General features: G+C 44.9%; 2 protein-coding genes across 5 annotated transcripts in view; one reads left to right on the top strand and one right to left on the bottom strand.

Moving 5' to 3' along the window:
- Nucleotides 1-14,009, top strand: part of LOC105699712 (spectrin beta chain, non-erythrocytic 2) — a 39,329-nt gene extending 25,320 nt beyond the window's left edge. Inside the window, exons 7-29 of one of the 4 annotated variants that reach the window (XM_023434409.1) lie at nucleotides 44-1,026; nucleotides 1,178-1,494; nucleotides 1,607-1,984; nucleotides 2,077-2,742; nucleotides 2,830-3,115; nucleotides 3,792-4,010; nucleotides 4,074-4,516; nucleotides 4,808-4,861; nucleotides 5,062-5,467; nucleotides 5,549-5,749; nucleotides 5,827-6,427; nucleotides 6,500-6,843; nucleotides 6,929-7,213; nucleotides 7,503-8,457; nucleotides 8,522-9,300; nucleotides 9,367-9,735; nucleotides 9,811-10,230; nucleotides 10,296-11,798; nucleotides 11,887-12,346; nucleotides 12,432-12,569; nucleotides 12,660-12,734; nucleotides 12,839-12,870; nucleotides 12,950-14,009. In XM_023434409.1, the coding sequence (XP_023290177.1) occupies nucleotides 44-1,026; nucleotides 1,178-1,494; nucleotides 1,607-1,984; nucleotides 2,077-2,742; nucleotides 2,830-3,115; nucleotides 3,792-4,010; nucleotides 4,074-4,516; nucleotides 4,808-4,861; nucleotides 5,062-5,467; nucleotides 5,549-5,749; nucleotides 5,827-6,427; nucleotides 6,500-6,843; nucleotides 6,929-7,213; nucleotides 7,503-8,457; nucleotides 8,522-9,300; nucleotides 9,367-9,735; nucleotides 9,811-10,230; nucleotides 10,296-11,798; nucleotides 11,887-12,346; nucleotides 12,432-12,569; nucleotides 12,660-12,734; nucleotides 12,839-12,870; nucleotides 12,950-13,189 (10,154 nt within the window). In that variant the 3' untranslated portion in view covers nucleotides 13,190-14,009. The remainder of the gene's footprint in view (nucleotides 1-43; nucleotides 1,027-1,177; nucleotides 1,495-1,606; nucleotides 1,985-2,076; nucleotides 2,743-2,829; nucleotides 3,116-3,791; nucleotides 4,011-4,073; nucleotides 4,517-4,807; nucleotides 4,862-5,061; nucleotides 5,468-5,548; nucleotides 5,750-5,826; nucleotides 6,428-6,499; nucleotides 6,844-6,928; nucleotides 7,214-7,502; nucleotides 8,458-8,521; nucleotides 9,301-9,366; nucleotides 9,736-9,810; nucleotides 10,231-10,295; nucleotides 11,799-11,886; nucleotides 12,347-12,431; nucleotides 12,570-12,659; nucleotides 12,735-12,838; nucleotides 12,871-12,949) is intronic. The other 3 variants (XM_012424915.2, XM_012424914.2, XM_012424916.2) reach the window with 3 other exon arrangements.
- A 77-nt stretch (nucleotides 14,010-14,086) lies between these two features.
- Nucleotides 14,087-15,880, bottom strand: LOC105699603. Its single transcript, XM_012424738.2, has 3 exons — nucleotides 15,856-15,880; nucleotides 15,214-15,754; nucleotides 14,087-15,149 (listed from the first exon to the last, which is right to left on the bottom strand). The coding sequence occupies exons 1-3, from the start codon at nucleotides 15,878-15,880 to the stop codon at nucleotides 14,393-14,395; spliced, it is 1,323 nt and encodes a 440-aa protein (XP_012280161.1). The 3' UTR covers nucleotides 14,087-14,392.
- Nucleotides 15,881-16,907: the final 1,027 nt, after the last annotated feature.

The raw sequence follows: 16,907 nt of genomic DNA, 5'->3' as shown, positions 1-16,907 counted from the left end.
TAGCGGGCATAAGTGCTGATAAAAAAATGTTTTCCTTCTTCAGGCAAGGAGATCCGCTTGGTTCCACAAGACGAATGGGTCGACGAGATCGTGGAGAGACAGGAGCCTAGAACGGTTCTCGAGGACAGAATGGTACCGCAGGTTAAAAGCTTGTACCCGTTCAGCGGCGAAGGAATGCACATGCTGAAAGGCGAGGTAATGTTCCTGCTAAAGAAAACCAACGAAGACTGGTGGAGCGTGAGAAAGGCGGACGGGAGTGACGGTTTCGTACCTGCGAATTATGTGCGCGAGATCGAGCCGAAAGTCATCCAGGTACCGGTGAGACGCCCGGAGAAAGTTAGGGTCACTCAGAGGGTCAAGAAGACGAGAATGGTGAAACAGGTGGTCCCGGTCAGGAGGCTGAAGTCAATCAAGTCGACCGTGAAGCCGATCAAGCGCAAAGCGGTCAATGACAGCGACAGCGTGGAAAAACGACAGAGAAAAATCAACGAGACTTACAAGGAGCTTCAGGAGCTGGCGGCACAGCGCCATGCCCTCTTGGAAGATGCCATCAGACTCTACGGCTTCTACCGTGAGTGCGACGATTTCGAAAAATGGATCAAGGATAAGGAGAAGATGCTGCGAGCCGACGACTCCCGAGATAACGTCGAGACCGCCAAGAGGAAGTACGAAAAGTTCCTGACGGATCTCTCGGCTTCCGGAAAACGAATCGAAGCCATCGACGTGGCGGTGCAGGACTTCGTTACCCAGGGTCACAGTCAGCTGGACAAAGTCAAGGCGCGGCAAAGGCATATTCACCAACTGTGGGATCATCTGAATTGGCTGAAGGCCCAGAAGGAGAAGAGCTTGGAAGGAGCGTCGAGTGTCGAGTTGTTCAACAGGACCTGTGACGAAGCTCACGATTGGATGCTGGAGAAGATGACTCAGTTGGATACCGCTGAGCTGGGCCCTGACTTGAAGACCGTACAAGCGCTGCAAAGGCGGCATCAACACCTGGAGCGAGAATTAGCGCCCGTTGAGGAAAAGGTAATGAATCTTTGCTGGTCCTTTTTGTAATGAGGAGCTTAAAGTATTAAGAATCGCAACGGCTGTCCCTCGCGAGAGAGGTACTGTTAGAGGTCGGATAATCTCCTTTCCTCTTATACTCGTTAAAAATTATTTGCCGATCATGTCCTAGGTCCGCAAAGTGAACCTGTTGGCCGACAGCGTCAAGAACTCGTATCCCAATGAATTGAACAACGTTAACGCAAGGCAAAATGAAATACGAGATTTATGGAACGAGGTTCAAGCCAAGGCTAAGGAACGCAGGTCTCGTTTAGAGGATGCCGTGGGTCAGCAAATTTTTATGAACAGTTCGAAGAATTTAATTAATTGGGCGACCGACGTGCAAGACATCATGAAAGCGGAAGAACCCGTAAGAGACATCGCAACGGCCGAACAATTGAAGAAACAACACGTAGAGCTTGGCGAAGAAATAAGGACTCGCGAGGACGAGTATGGAATTAATAGTTATTTATTTTGAAACAAAAAAAAATGCGTTTTGCTTTTTTGTCGTCTATGTAAATGATGAACGTAATACAGTTATTGACAATTATTTTTTTCATAGATTCCGAGAGGTCGAAGAATTGGGTAATCAGCTTCTTCGTCGTAATCCGGCCCTGGCAGAAGTTCGCGAACGCCTGGACAAGTTACACGGCCTCTATCAGAACGTAACCTCGGACTGGTTCGCAAAGGAACAATGGCTACGGCAGTGTTTAGAATTACAACAATTTAACAGAGAAGCGGACCAGATCGAGGCCACCACCAGGTCTCACGAGGCCTTTTTAGAATTCACGGATTTGGGTGAAACCCTAGACGATGTCGAGGCTCTGTTAAAGCGTCACGAAAAATTCGAGAATACTCTTCATGCTCAAGATGACCGGTTGAAGGCATTCAGTGACTCCGCCGACCGCTTAATTTCACAGGATCATTATGAAAAGGACTAGTGAGTCGATATTAAATCTATTTTTTTTTTGTCGTCCCAGTAACTTACAAAGTAGTGATTAAATTGGGATAACACGCATTAATTGTTTACAGCATTAACGATAGAAGAAACCAGGTTTTGGCACGTCGCGCAGCGGTTAAAGGCGCGGCGCAACGTCGTCGTGCGGCTCTAAAGGCGTCGGAACATTACCAACAGTTTTCTGCAGAAGTAGACGATTTGCAAGATTGGCTAGGAGATAAAGTGAAGACGGCGTCCGATGAGAGTTATCGAGACTTAAACAATTTGGAGCGCAAGCTCCAGAAACACGAAGCGTTCGAGCGGGAATTGAGGGCCAACGAGGGACAGCTCAGAGCTGTCAACAAGGCAGGACAAGCGCTCATATCGGAAGAAAACTACAGATCCGAGGATGTGGGGAAGACGTTGAAAGACCTGAACGACCAATGGGATCGATTGGTAGCGTTGTCTTTGGAAAAGGGTCGCAGATTGAGGCAAGCCGCTTCGCAACACGAGTATAATCGCACCATGGAGGATGCTCGATTAAAACTGGAAGAGATAGAAAGTTCCCTGCAGAGTCGATTAGTCGGCACCGATTTAAGAAGCTGCAAAGAATTGCTGAAGAAACACCAAACTTTGGAAACCGATATGAGCCAATGGGAGCAGAAGGTGGACGACTTGGTAGCAATGGGCGAAGAAATGACCCACGAAGGCCATTTCGATGCGGCGAATATTTCAAAGAGCAGCCAAGCTATTCAGAGAAAGTGAGGAAATCACTTGTTTTTTTTTTTTTTTTTTCACTTTATTGTAGACCTTAGCAATTTTCTGCAACTCTTTCCTTTTCCCCGTAGGTTCCGCAACTTAAAAGAGCCTGCCCAGAAACGACGCGAGGCGTTGGAAGAGAGCCTTCGATTTCACAAATTCGGTTTCGAGCTGGATGCTGAATTGCAGTGGATAAAGGACCATTTGCCTCAAGCTTCGTCGACGACTTTAGGGCAGAATTTGCATCAGGCCCAGTCTTTGCATAAGAAGCATAAAAAACTCGAGGCTGAAATTGCAGGCCATCGACCGATGATAGACAAAACTTTGGCTTCTGGACAAGTTCTCATCGATCAAATTCATCCGGAAAGGAGAAAGGTAAATGCGACGAATCTAATGAATAATAACTATCTACTTTCTATGCCGTGAGCGACATCAATCCCTCGTCTAAAATTAGTAAGAGTTTATAATTTTTGCACAGTTGGAGCTCCGTCAAACGTTTGTCTGGCGAGGTAAGACAGATGCGGTGCATGAGATACGTACGATTTTTCAAGCTTAAAGTGAAAGATTGCAGATATAAACAAATTTGTATTATGAACAAATTTATAACGTTTCAACCGTTGTTTTAATATTCGCTTAGAGAATAGTGAATGTGCAGCTCTAATGATTTAGCCTAGATACTCGTATCCCAACATCGTGAGAGACCATCATTTTTTATAAGAAAAAAATTATACATTGACATCTATATTTAGTAATAACTTAATATTTATGTTTAGAAAGACGGGACAAGCATGAGCGTGATTTTGTTATTCGCTTCGCCTGCATGCGAAAAAAAAATTGTAAAGATTAATTAGTCGGAGTCACTTGATGTTCCACCTGAATTCTAGTCTCTTTCTTTTTCTCAGCTGCTGGGTTTTGTTTGAATAAATTATGATTTCAAGCACCAATGAAACGCGGCAGCGTCACGTATCGAAAACTGTGCCTTTGTGTACTCTTTGTACTTGGGACTAATAATTGTTACCATTGTGTTCATTGTTCGTTGCATTTGTAACAGATCCAAGAATTGTGCGATGCCCTGGATGACGCTTGGAAAGACCTGGAAGAAAAAGCCAGCGAGCGCAGCCGGGCCCTTGATTTATCTTTGAGGGCTCAGGAATTCTTTTTCGAGGCCGGAGAAGTTGAAAGCTGGCTCCGTGAGAAAAACGACGTGCTCAGTTCCACCGATTATGGTAGAGACCGAGCCGCTGCTACGAAATTATTGACCAAGCACAATGTACGTATTCGGACCCATTAATTGCATCAAATCGGTATTGATGAATATTAATGCTTCACGCAGGCTGTCGAGCTGGAGTTAGATACGTACAATGCCATCGTCACAGAAATGGGACACACGGCAGCAGCAATGGTCAATGCGAAACATCCCGACAGCAAAGCGATCACCAGCAAGCAACAATCCATTGCTCAACAAATGCGCGCTTTGCAAAGATTAGCTACGGCGAGACAGCAACGTCTTATGGAGAGCATGTATCGTCATGAATATTTCTTGGAAAGCCGAGAACTGGAGCAGTGGATCAAAGAACAGGAACAAGCCGCCGCTTCCGAGGATTACGGACAAGATTACGAGCACCTGCTAATCCTGCAAGCTAAGTTCAACGACTTCAAGCACAGAATCGAGGCTGGGTCCGAAAGATTCAACCAGTGCGAGGAGCTAGCCAGGAAGCTGATCGCTAACGAAAGTCCGTATATTCCAGACATCGAGAAACGTCAAGAGCAATTAGGGTAAGGTGCATTACATAATTACAGGATATTATTAAACCACGAGGTGTATTGAAAGCATGTTATACATATTTTTTACTTGACAAAATTAATTTCTCTTTCACATAAAAAATTGGATTCTTCTAGTTGTAACTGTACAGTATGTAGAGGTATTGATTATTGGTGGTCGTCGATATTTTTTGTCAATTCTGTTAACACTGTGTCGTAATTTTAGTTTTGCACTTAGGGGTAGTAGTGTTTCGTACCTTTCGGTGTTGGCTGTTTAACCATGTTTTGCACCTTAATTTAACATAGAGTGGACGAAGATGATCCTGTACAACAAGTGAGAAAGCAACACGCTGCCATACGGTAAGTTGTTATATGTCATACCGTAGAATTTACTAGTAGTGACGGATTCGTACTTGAATAACAAAGTCGTTCCATCAGCTTTATCAGCGATGAAAATAAATGCTTAGCCACCGTGTCCTTCCCTCTTGTCAACTATGATTTATTTATTTCCAATGTTATCGCATAATTTTTTAATTCACTGGGCGGATATTTGTTGACAGGGAATCATGGCAGCATCTGCTTGGATTGATAAGACATCGCGAGCAACGATTGCAAGCTGCCGGAGAAATTCATCGATTTCATCGTGACGTTGCGGAAGCTTTATCCCGCATCCAAGAAAAAAACGCAGCTTTACCGGAAGACTTAGGGCGAGATCTGAATTCCGTTTTGGCGTTAATTAGGCGCCACGAAGGATTCGAAAACGATTTGGTCGCTTTGGAGGCCCAACTCCAAGTCTTAGTGGAAGATGCATCTAGACTACAAGTCCTTTACCCTGGAAATAATGCAGCACATATCGATCAACAGCAACAAATCGTTGTTGCCAATTGGGAAGAATTGAAGGAAAGATCAGCGCACAGGCGAGATCAACTTCAAGCCAGCTGTGATTTGCAACGATTTTTAACACAAGTATGTCTTTCATTCCCCTTTCTCAGTTCGGAGACTGTTACCATTGATTAACTATTAATTTCAATTCACGACTCCACTTAGGTTCGCGATCTAATGAATTGGGCAGCTGGACTACGTGCCGCAATGTCCACGGAAGACAAAGTACGCGATGCAGCGAGCGCACAAACATTAAAAGCCGAACACGAAGCACTGAAGGGTGAAATCGAGGCTCGAGAAGACAGCTTCATCTCGGTTCTCGACCTTGGCGAAGCCATGGTACAAACGGGCCATTATGCCGCTCTGGTAACTAGCTACACCATTACAACCAAGATTTGATCTTGCTGGTAATATTTCGTATAAAGTGTAGAACCTATTTTTAGGAAGTTGAAGAGAAGTGTAATCAGTTATTGGAGGAGAGGCAAAAGTTGCATACCGCTTGGCAACAGAAGAAGATTCACTTGGATCAGCTCATCGATCTGCACTTTTTCCTAAGGGATGCGAAACAACTGGACAATTTATCTGCCACTCAAGAAGCTGCACTCAGTGGTGACAATTTTGGCGTTTCTGTCGAGGAGGTAGATGCACAGGTCAAGAAACACAACGAATTTGAAAAGCTACTAGTGACGCAAGAGGAGAAATTAATAGCTCTGCAGGAGCACGGCGACAAACTTTTGGCGCAAAATCACTTCGACTGTCCTACTATAGAGCGACGTTTGAACGAGGTGGTGCAAAAGCGAGCAAAGGTCCGAGATCTCTGCGACGCGAGACGCAACAGGCTGGAAGCTAGTTTACTTCACGCCCAATTTATTAGGGATGTTGCCGAGGCTGAATCCTGGATCGGGGAAAAACAAAAGAAACTCGAAGCCGAAGCTTCTAAAGGGGACGTTTCGAGTTTGGAAGATAAGATCAAGAAATTACAAAAGCACCAAGCATTCCAGGCTGAACTAGCTGCCAATCAGAGCAGAATCGAGGAAATTAAGGGTATTATTTAATTCCTTGAATATTGTTAACATTGTGCGGCAAGATTATCAAAATGTCTCGTGCAAATTTCAGGTAAAGGTGAAACGCTCCTTGCCCAGAAACATCCAGCCAGTCTAGAAATTCGACAACAGTTGGACCATCTCCAGGGATCTTGGCGAAAGCTTTTAGTGGAGTCTGGCAACCGTGGAAGAGGCTTAGAAGAAGCACAGGATATTCTTGAATTTAACAATCAAGTTGAAAAAATTGAGGCTTGGATCAGAGATAAAGAGATGATGGTTCAGGCAGGAGACACGGGGAAAGATTACGAGCATTGCCTTAGTCTGCAAAGGAAACTCGATGACGTCGATAGCGACATGAGAGTTGATGATGCCAGGATCAAAACCATTAACGCTTTGGCGGATAAACTCATAAGACAGGTTTGCGTTATAAATTATTCTCGCCTTTTCTTTTTTTTCATTCGTATTTCTAATTCTATAAAATTAAACACCTCTTTTGTAACAGGGACGTGACGATGAATCAAAAGCAATTCAGCAACGTCGGGATAATTTTAATAACAAATGGAAGGGCCTGCAAGGGGCTCTGAGCGCATACAGAGACACTTTAGCTGGAGCTTTGGAAATCCATCTTTTCAACAGAGACATAGATGATACGAATCAAAGAGTTATTGAGAAATCTATGGCAATGAATACAAACGACGTGGGAAAGGATTTAACTGCAGTCGAACAGCTGCAGAGAAAGCAAGAAGCCATGGAAAGGGACATGACTGCTATCGAAGGAAAATTAAAGGTTCGTATAGAAAGACTCGAAAATAGACGTTACTCAAGCAGCCATCCAGTTCCCTGATTAAGCAATCTAGTATTTCCTCGACGGAGGCACCCGAACTGCCTGATATTTTTAGTACCGTTCGTTAGTTCGACTGCCGTTCAGATCAGGAAAGCAATATAAAATTCGCTCGTTTCGATTTATTAACTACTTGACAATAATGAAGGTATTGCTTTCCCTATAATAGGGTAGCAGCGGTTATCATATTTATTAATTATATCATATTTATTAATAAAGCCATATATTTTTCAAGGAACATCAAGCAGAGGCAAAGGAACTGTCACACAAATACCCAGAGAGTGCTTCGCAAATAAATGGGATATTATCCGAGCTACAGTCCAACTGGGACAATTTGCAGTACTTGACGCAGCGTCGCCGTGAGATTTTAAATGAGGCATACACGTTGCATAAATTCCAAGCAGACCTACACGAATTAGACGTTTGGGTGGCTGACACTATTAAACGAATGGACGAATCCGAACCCCCGTCGACAATTTCCGAAGCCGAAGCTTTGTTGGAACTGCATCAAGAAAGGAAAGCAGAGATCGATGGCAGGCAGGATACCTTCAAAGCATTGAAAGAACAAGGACAAAAATTGATTCCAGTCAATGGGGACATTAAAGAGAGTCTGGACTATTTAGAAGAACTTAGACAGGGATTGATAGACGCATGGAACGTACGTAGGCAGAGGTTAACTCAAGCTCACCAGCTGCAACTATTTAAGGAGCAAGCTGATCAGGCAGACAATTGGCTGGCAACGAAGGAGGCGTTTCTCAATAATGACGACCTCGGTGAATCGTTATCAGGTGTTGAAACGCTGGTACGAAAACACGAGGAGTTCGAGAAGATGTTAACTTCTCAACTGGGACGAGTCGAGGAACTGGAGAGATTTTCAGCTGAAATTTTATCGGAGAACCACTCCGATGATGCTATCATTAAGCAACGATTGATTTCCGTTTGCACTAGAAGGGACAAATTAATGAATAACGCAGCGGCCAGAAGAAAGAGACTTTTAGAAAGTCATAAATTGCATCAATTTCTGCGAAACGTCTACGAGGTCGAAGGATGGATGCATCAGAAACAGCAAGTCGCGAGTGACGAAAATTACCGAGAATCTACCAATCTGCAGAGTAAAATACAGAAACACGCTGCATTCGAGAGCGAACTGATAGCTAATAGAGCTAGAGTAGGCGCAGTCATCAATGAAGGTAAGATCCGTTAAGTCACGACTTAATTTCATTTAATATTAAATAAGAACAAATTTTATCACAGGTGAAGCTCTGATCGACGAGAATCATTATGCTTCGAAAGAGATTCAGAACCGGCTGGACGACCTAGAGGCCGAGTGGCGATTATTACAGGAGACCAGTGAACTTAAAAAGAACAGACTCAACGACGCTTACCAAGCTTTATTGTTTGGTCGAACTTTGGATGAGTTCGAAACTTGGATGGACGAAATTGAAACCCAATTGCAGTCGGAAGATCACGGGAAAGACCTCTCCAGTGTGGCCAATCTGCTTAAAAGACACACTAATTTGGAAAACGACGTTTTGGGTCATAACGAAGCCTGCGAATCCATTAAAGAAACGGCGACCAGTTTTCAAAAATCGAATCATTTCATGTCAGATGAAATTCAAGAAAGAGCATTGGCTACCATTAATCGGTATCACAGTTTACAAGAGCCGATTCAAATACGTCGGGATAACTTGGAAGATGCGAAGTTACTTCATCAGTTCTCCAGGGACGTTGAAGACGAATTGCACTGGTTGTCGGAGAAGGAACCTTTGGCAGCGAGTAACGATTTAGGCAGTTCGTTGATGACCGTGCAAAGACTTCAGAAGAAACATCATGCACTCGAAGCGGAACTCATTTCTCGGGAACCTGTAGTAGCTTCATTGGCGAGTACAGCTGCCGACATGATCAGAAGCGGTCACTTCGCATCTGAAAAAATTTCATCCTTATCGCAAGAGTTGCAAGAAAAGTTGGCTCGTGTCAGAGACTTGGCATGCGTCAGAAAATTACGATTGCTGGATGCCGTCGAGTCGCAAATGGTATGTAACAGACGGATTGTTATAATAATTTCGCCACTGCTATAACTAAAATTATTGCTCTTATAGTTCTATGCCGAGGCTGCGGAAGCTGAGCAGTGGATAAAGGAGAAGCAGCCGCAACTTATATCAGGAGACTACGGAAAAGACGAAGACTCCGTTCAGGCGTTAATGAAGAAACTCGAAGGAATCGAACGGGACTTGAGCGGGTTTAAGAGCACGGTCAACAATCTGAAGAATTTGTCTCAAGGTTTGGTAGACAGACATCACTTCGACAGCAAAAAGATCGCTCAGAAACAGAAGGAAATCGAATCAAAATTCGAGGAACTGCAGACATTGATAGACTTTAGATCACAGAGGCTACTGCAGAGCGAAAAGTTCTACAAGTTCATCCGGCAAGCCGATGAAGTCCTGGAGTGGATAAGCGATCAAACCACGGTAAAGACGAACGTCTCGATCACCTCGTTGAATGTGTGGTTAAATAAAAAATTCATTGTAATTTTTTTTTATCAGGTTGCAGCTTCCGAGGATTACGGGCGAGACGTTGAACACGTCGAATTGCTCATTCAGATCTTTGACAACTTTTTGGCTGGCCTGACGACCAGTGAAAGTCGCGTTTCCGCAATTCTCGAAGCAGGCCAGAAACTCCTGGAGGAGCAGAATCCAGAAGCCAGCAAGATTCAAGGAAAAATCGACGAGATTAAACAGCAGTGGGAAGATCTGAAGGAATTAGCCCACGCCAGGCAGGAGGCGTTGGCAGGTGCCAAGCAAGTTCACATGTTCGACAGGACGGCCGATGAAACCATTTCTTGGATTCAGGAAAAAGAAGCGAGTCTAAGTTCGGATGGATATGGCCACGACTTGGAAACGATACAGGCCTTGGTTCGAAAACATCAGGGATTCGAAACGGATTTGGCAGCGGTGAAGGAGCAGGTACTTTAAATTGGTATTTCTTTGTTTTTCCTTTTCCATCGTTCGCTCAACGTCTAATTTTCCAGGTCGAGTCCGTGATGGCGGAAGCATCGAGATTGGCCGAGCTATTCCCTGACGCCCGGGAACACATAGCGGTCAAACACGAGGAAGCGGATGAAGCTTGGAACGATTTGCTGGAAAAGGCAGCTCAAAGGCAGAGCAAGCTTGCACAAGCGGAACAGTTACAGGCCTACTTCGACGAATACAGAGATTTGATTTCCTGGATAAACGAGATGGTGGCGAAGGTCACCACCCCGGAGTTAGCTCGTGACGTGCCGGGGGCCGAAGCTTTAATCTCCAGACACAATGAGTACAAAGCCGAAATAGACACGCGAAAAGACGCATTCGACAAGTTTTACAAAACTGGAAAGAGCTTGATCCACCAGGGACACTTCCTGGCTAAGGAGATCGAGGAGAAGATCTCCATTCTGGAGCAGAGGAGGCAAGTTTTGAACGACACCTGGGAACAGAGAAGACTCATCTACGAGCAGAACCTGGACACCCAGATGTTCAAGCGGGAAGCCGAGATGCTGGAGAATTGGATAGTCAGCCGCGAACCGATGTTGCACGACGGAAAGTTAGGGGAGAGCATTCCTCAGGTGGAAGATCTGATACGCAAGCACGAAGACTTCGAGAAGACCATCGAAGCGCAGGAGGAAAAGTTCAGTGCTCTCAATCGTATCACCATGCTGGAAAGAGCCTTCCAAAAGCAGCAAGAGGCAGAAATGGCTGCCAGACAAGCCGAAAAGGAACGAGTCGAACGCGCCCGACTGGAAGAACGGAAACGTAAAGAGGTACAAAGAATTACCGAAGAGAGGAAACGGGAGGAAGAACGAAGGCGACTGTTAGAGAGTCCTCGCCATGTGCCGCATGAAGAAATCAACGGGACCTCGGACGAACACGAATCGGTTAACAGGTTGTCACCCTTGAAGAGCGTACCTACCGTAGAATCTCCCGAGGCGTCGTCCGGCCACAAGACTCACACTCTCACTCACGTGTTTGGAGACAGACTGAGACGAACGACCCCGGACATCAAGCGTGCCGAGAGTATGAAAGTGGATACGAAAAAACCGAAAAGGACCCCCAGTTTTACGACCAGGAGAAGGACACAGAGCTTCAGAAAACATCAGCGCATGGAAAATTTGGACACTTTGCCCCCGGTAGAAATTCAAGGATTGCTGGAAAGAAAACACGAGTTACAAAGTGCCGGGAAAAAGGCTGCCGTGCGTTCGTGGAAGCAATACTATACCGTTTTATGCGGACAACTTTTATGCTTCTTCAAAGACATGGAAGACTTCTCCTTAAGCAAAGCCGCTACCGCGCCTATCACGATATTCAATGCTACGTGTGAAAAAGCGGAGGATTACACGAAAAGGAAAAATGTATTTAGATTGAAGTGTACCGACGGTTCCGAATTCTTGTTCCTTGCCCAAAGTCGCCAGGAAATGGAAGACTGGGTTAACAAGATATCGTTCCATGCCAAATTACCACCCAGCTTGCAACTTTTGAGCTACGATGAGTCTCAGAAGGTTCGCGATACTTTTCTCAATACGCACTTCAATCATAATGTTTAAATAATTATTGATACCGATTGCACCTTGAATGTTTTTATTTCAGGAGGGTTTGGAAAGATTACAGAATCTGACGCCCGATCATCCCGATGATAACGTGTCGTCAACTGGAAGCAGTCGGACGTCTACACCTGAAATGGAGCGCAAAAATTCAGTGATTAGGCGAGATATTTCCGATCAGCACTCACCGAGCAAAGTGCAGATAGAATTTTTGCAAATGCATCGACAGAATCAGCAACGCCGAGAACCAAGAAGTCCGGAATCACAAACCGCTCAGAGACCTTCGGAGCCACCTCAAACTCAAACCGAGTTCTTGCAAATGCACAGGCAGCAACAATTGCTGGCACAGCAGCAGCAATTAATTCAACAGGAACAGCTGGCGAGTCAAAGGGAACAATATCAAGGTCTTTCGAGCGATAAACCACCCATTCCCCCAAGAGGTGCACCACCTCCTGTACCCGTAAGGTCTCCAAGCTCGGAGAACGTGTTGCAACTAAGGCGAAATGGTAAAAAATAAAATCAATATTAATCAAGGGAATATCCTCATGTGATCGATTTTTAATTACATTCCCTACAATTAAAATCTTGTAGATACTGACTATCACGTGCAGCAACCAAGGCCACAATCGTATCAACAACGCAGCACCACGTTAAACCATAATGGTTCTGGTCAACATCCGTCTAACGATGGATGGCGCAGACAAAGTAGCGCTGATCTGCAACATCAAGGTATTATCTCTGAACTATTGTTCATGAATTAAAGGGAATACGCGGATGGTCTTCCTTCAAACTGATTTCGTTCTATATTATTTTTTTAAGAAGTTGCACCTCCTCTACCGTCCAGTGCCCCACCTCCAACTAGAATGGCTCAGTGGAATTCTACCCATGACCCAGGTCAGTTAATAGGACGATCTTACCCGTAAACCCTAATTTTGACATAAAAAGTAAACTTCTTACAAGATTCACTGGCATTCGTATTAATTTCCTACGTGTTTCAGCGTATGGAAATGTGGCAGTAAACGTTAGGCAGGTAAGCCAATAAAAATGAGGTGAAACGTTAATGAATAAATTAGCAACGTTTGTATACAAAATTTAATCCTAAATCGCAGAGTGGGCAACAAATGAATTCCTTCACCGGGAGGCCAACGTCTTTGCCACCCTACGTTTCTCCACCTCCTGCCGTACCTCAAGGAGCTCAAAACATCTCCGTAGTCGACGGCAGACGACCATCCGAAAGCGGCTCGGAAAGCGAACAAAGTTCCGGAGGTTCTCGCAAAGATCGCGACAACAAGCGAAGTTCTGTCCTAAGCAACTTATTCGGCAGACGGAAGAAGCCCTCTCAATCGTAGCACTTTACGATAGAGGTACGCAACAACGACAACTTGCCCGTTAATCGTCATCGGCAAGCAACCACGAGGGACAAAGATTACAGGGTAAAGGAGATGGCGAATGTAACTCGACGACCAATGTACACACTTTCACTCTACGTTTCTTTACTTTCTTGTTGATCCGAGCTGTAATATTTAAATTCTCTCAGCAGATCCAGCGCGTGGGAGTGAATTTCTTTGTAACTATTTAATTATTATGTAAACTTACTGTTAAACACCTTACTTGGCAAGTGTTAAGATATAAAAGGTAAATAGCTGTTTAATAATATAGAATGCATGAGAGTGGTCATTACCGCGGTTTAAAGTGTACCTGACCTTGAGGGCGATACAAACTAAAAAGTGCCGATTCAATCAAGAAATGGACCGTACCCCGTATACATACGTCTAGGTTCTAGGTATTATAATATATCATATAAATATTTACATATGTCGTATGCGCGAGAACTGCTATCACACGTCGGGGGAACGATGAGCGATACGATTCCTTGCTGCACTCCTTGTTATCGCGTAGTGCTTTCTCATTTTCTGTAATTTAAAGCAACAAAGACTTAACTGTAACATTTTACCGACGGAGAGAGAGCTAGCGGTAAGCGATCTATGCGAAAATATATGCATGAGAATATTTTTAAGGATTTATTGAACTTCGGAGTTTATCATTGCAAAAGCAACATGTAAAATATCAAATGTTATGAAAGAAGCACCGATCGCGTAGTAGTGACGCGCATCGGTGCTATTTTACATGTAGGAAAGCATCAAAATGTAATAAACTAATTCAAGATAAGTGTACGTTCGTGTCCGTTACTTAAACTTGGAAATGTATAGAGACGGACTGGGGGACAATCACTAATCAACAAACACTTATCCAACAAGAATTTAATATAGTAAAATATAAATTAACAAATAACATCGTACATTGGTAACAAGTACATCGGAAGATAAAAGGTAACGTAACATCGGTCGGATTAACTATATAAATATAATTCTACCTGAATCATCCTATCCAAACAACATAACGCTTATACACGTAATCAAGTAAATCAACAACCAATCAAAACGTAAAAATATAAGGCATATATCACAACTATCTCTGTAAGTACACGCATTGAAACGTTGCGCTCTCGTTATCCCCCTGCTCGATGCAAGTCGAATTAAACGTAATTCGAACTAAGGTGGGCAATGCTCATAATTAAGTATCGTACACCTGCGTTTCGACGGGTTTCTGTACGACTGCTGATAAACCGACATGAGTCTCCAATGTTCGGGGTAATCGGCGTCTCTGCACCCTTCGACTACCTTGAAAGGGGGTGCCAAAGAATCTATGCAGAAGCTCCTTCTGGCATAAGGGGTCCTAGGTCTCGGAACGATCAGTTTCGTGGGTAAGCCGTTCCTGGATTCGCTCTTGGTTTCCTGTAAATTCGTGGCGGACGTCACCTTCCTCAGATCGGACTTCCTTCCGACGTCGTCTCTCTTTCCATTTACACACGCCGTGCAATGCCTCAAATAACTCGCGTGTTTCGGTCTAGGTCTGAACCCTGGGCAAGAGTTTGACCTGCGTTCCGCCCCGCTGGAAATGCGAATTCCGTCCAAGCCTATGCACAATTCGTTGCACCGATGCGTCTTATCGTTAGCGACGCCATTCCCCTGACTGTTCCTTTTCGACCTGATCCCTGATCCGTGATCGTTCTTTTTATTCTTCCCTTGGCAGTAATGAATCTCCATTCTGGTGCAGTGCTCGTCGCAGGGACAGCCCGGGTGACAAGTCGCCTTATCGGTGCCAGATTTCTTAGGCGGCTCGCTCTTGGCTCGTCCTTTGGACGTGGAAGAACAGATGCGCTCGTTGTCCGGCATCTCCGAGGCATGCTGGACCAAGGTGAAAATTGCAGGCGCCGGACCACCGTCCGATCCATCGATGTGAACCGGCCTGTAGATATAAGAAAGGGTGAAATGGTTAGATTTAAATTCCCGAGGGTCGAGGATCAAACTACCTATTGGGCTCGTAGTTCGGATCGATCGGAGTGTTCCAGCAAATCGCCAAATCCATATGGGTAATCGGCTTTTTACAGCCAAGCTCGACTCCGTATCCGCTCGCCGAACGATTCTCGGAGTCCCTTGTACACCTGGGCATGATTCGCTGACACTTCTCGATGATATCATCAGGGGACAGGGGTCGTAACCTGCGCCTCGCGTTCGTGAAAACGCTGTCGCTGACTCTATCGGGCAAGGGCTGGTGGTCCAAATTCTCCCGGAAGGATTTTTTCGCCAGGGCAAAATTGTCGTAGCACGAGGAAAAGCGAACGGGTATCTGGTCTTCCGGATTCGCTTTCAGACGTTCCTCGCGTTCCTTTTCTCCGGGGGAGTACTTCCTCAGGGACGAAAGTTTCAGGTTCCCGGATACGTATTTCGGAAGGCTGCAATAATGCTCGTCTCGATTTTGGGAGATCGTCACGGCCCCCGGACAATGCGCGCAACATTTCTGTCGCTTGCCTGGATCCGAAGACGATATTTCCATAACTATACATTCGGCTGCTAAAAAAAAAAGACGTATCAACATTGGGGAAACGATCACGTTGAATAACTTACCGTATAGGGCCGAGACGTGTTGGAAACGCGAGGTGACATTACGTTACGTTCATTTTCGAGAGGTACGGTCATTGTTCCATCTACTTGTGCATTATGTGTACGTATTTTTATAGCTAAATTGGTTTAATACATAGAACAACGAGCGACGTTTTGAAAGAATCGTCATAACGTTTTTTCTTTTATTGGGTTACAGGTACGTTGGAAGGAATAAATGCCGGTGCACGAATCTCTCGAGGGGGCCGCGAGAAACTGCGCTCATTGCGAGGTCGGAGCTCGACGCTGGAACAGATGTTTATTTGCCTGACAACGGAATTGTTCGATACTTAAGAAGGCTATGCAGCGGAGAAAATGAGCCAGCGAAGGGTCCTTTTCGACCTGAGCTATCCGTTGTCAAGGAAAGACTTGGCCTTCGGTGCCGACGTACCGTCGTGCACGCGGCTGGATTGATCCTCGCAGTCACCGCGTAACCCAATTTCTACCCTCCAATGATTATTGACACGGTTTCCCCTTTGTCATTATATAACCCCGCGGAAAGAATCGCCGAATCGAGAGAACCGTTGCCTCCGCACCGATCAATTCGGCCTATAAATAAGGTCGAATTATCCTATTATCCTGGAATCGTTTTCCCAGAACCCCGAATCAACCCAAAAGCCATTTGCAATTAGCGAAAGGTTTTTCATGCAACATCGAGGTCGCCGAATCGCACGAGAAATTGATGATCCAAGTTTAATTAATTTTACCGCATTCTATGGAAACAATGGACATACCTCTTCGCAATGGTACCTACTCGTTGAAGCTTCGATCGCGCCATTTGTCTTCGTAGGTCGAGTTGAGAAAATATTTAAATTCTCGGAAGCGTAATAACGGCGAGTCAATCGTGGAAGAAAGGCATGGAGACGGTAATTAGTAAAATGCCTACCGATGCGAGTGTCGGGTGTAAGTACTTGCCCTCGGTATTATTTATTTCGGTTTGTTGGGCGGTTAGAGCGCTAGCTACGACTTTCGGCGTTTACAAGCCCTGCATGGGAAGGGATTTTTTCGGTGGCAGTCAGGTTTGCGTTTGTAATTCTTCGTATTGTGACACCATAGAACCGTGGCT

The sequence above is a fragment of the Orussus abietinus genome, unplaced genomic scaffold, assembly GCF_000612105.2.
Source record: "Orussus abietinus isolate OABI.00-Male unplaced genomic scaffold, Oabi_2.0 scaffold10, whole genome shotgun sequence".
In the NCBI taxonomy this organism is placed as follows: domain Eukaryota; kingdom Metazoa; phylum Arthropoda; class Insecta; order Hymenoptera; family Orussidae; genus Orussus; species Orussus abietinus.
The sequence above is the reverse complement of the archived record's forward strand: the minus strand, read 5'-3'. Positions and strand labels throughout refer to the sequence as shown.

What these genes read in the sequence shown, in the direction of transcription:
- LOC105699603 (XM_012424738.2), bottom strand. Translation starts at nt 15,880, where the DNA reads ATGACCGTACCTCTCGAAAATGAAC. An exon ending in CGTACCTCTCGAAAATGAAC is followed by an intron (nt 15,755 to 15,855) that starts GTAACGTAATGT and finishes TTTTTTTTTTAG; the next exon opens with CAGCCGAATGTATAGTTATG. An exon ending in CCGAACTACGAGCCCAATAG is followed by an intron (nt 15,150 to 15,213) that starts GTAGTTTGATCC and finishes TTATATCTACAG; the next exon opens with GCCGGTTCACATCGATGGAT.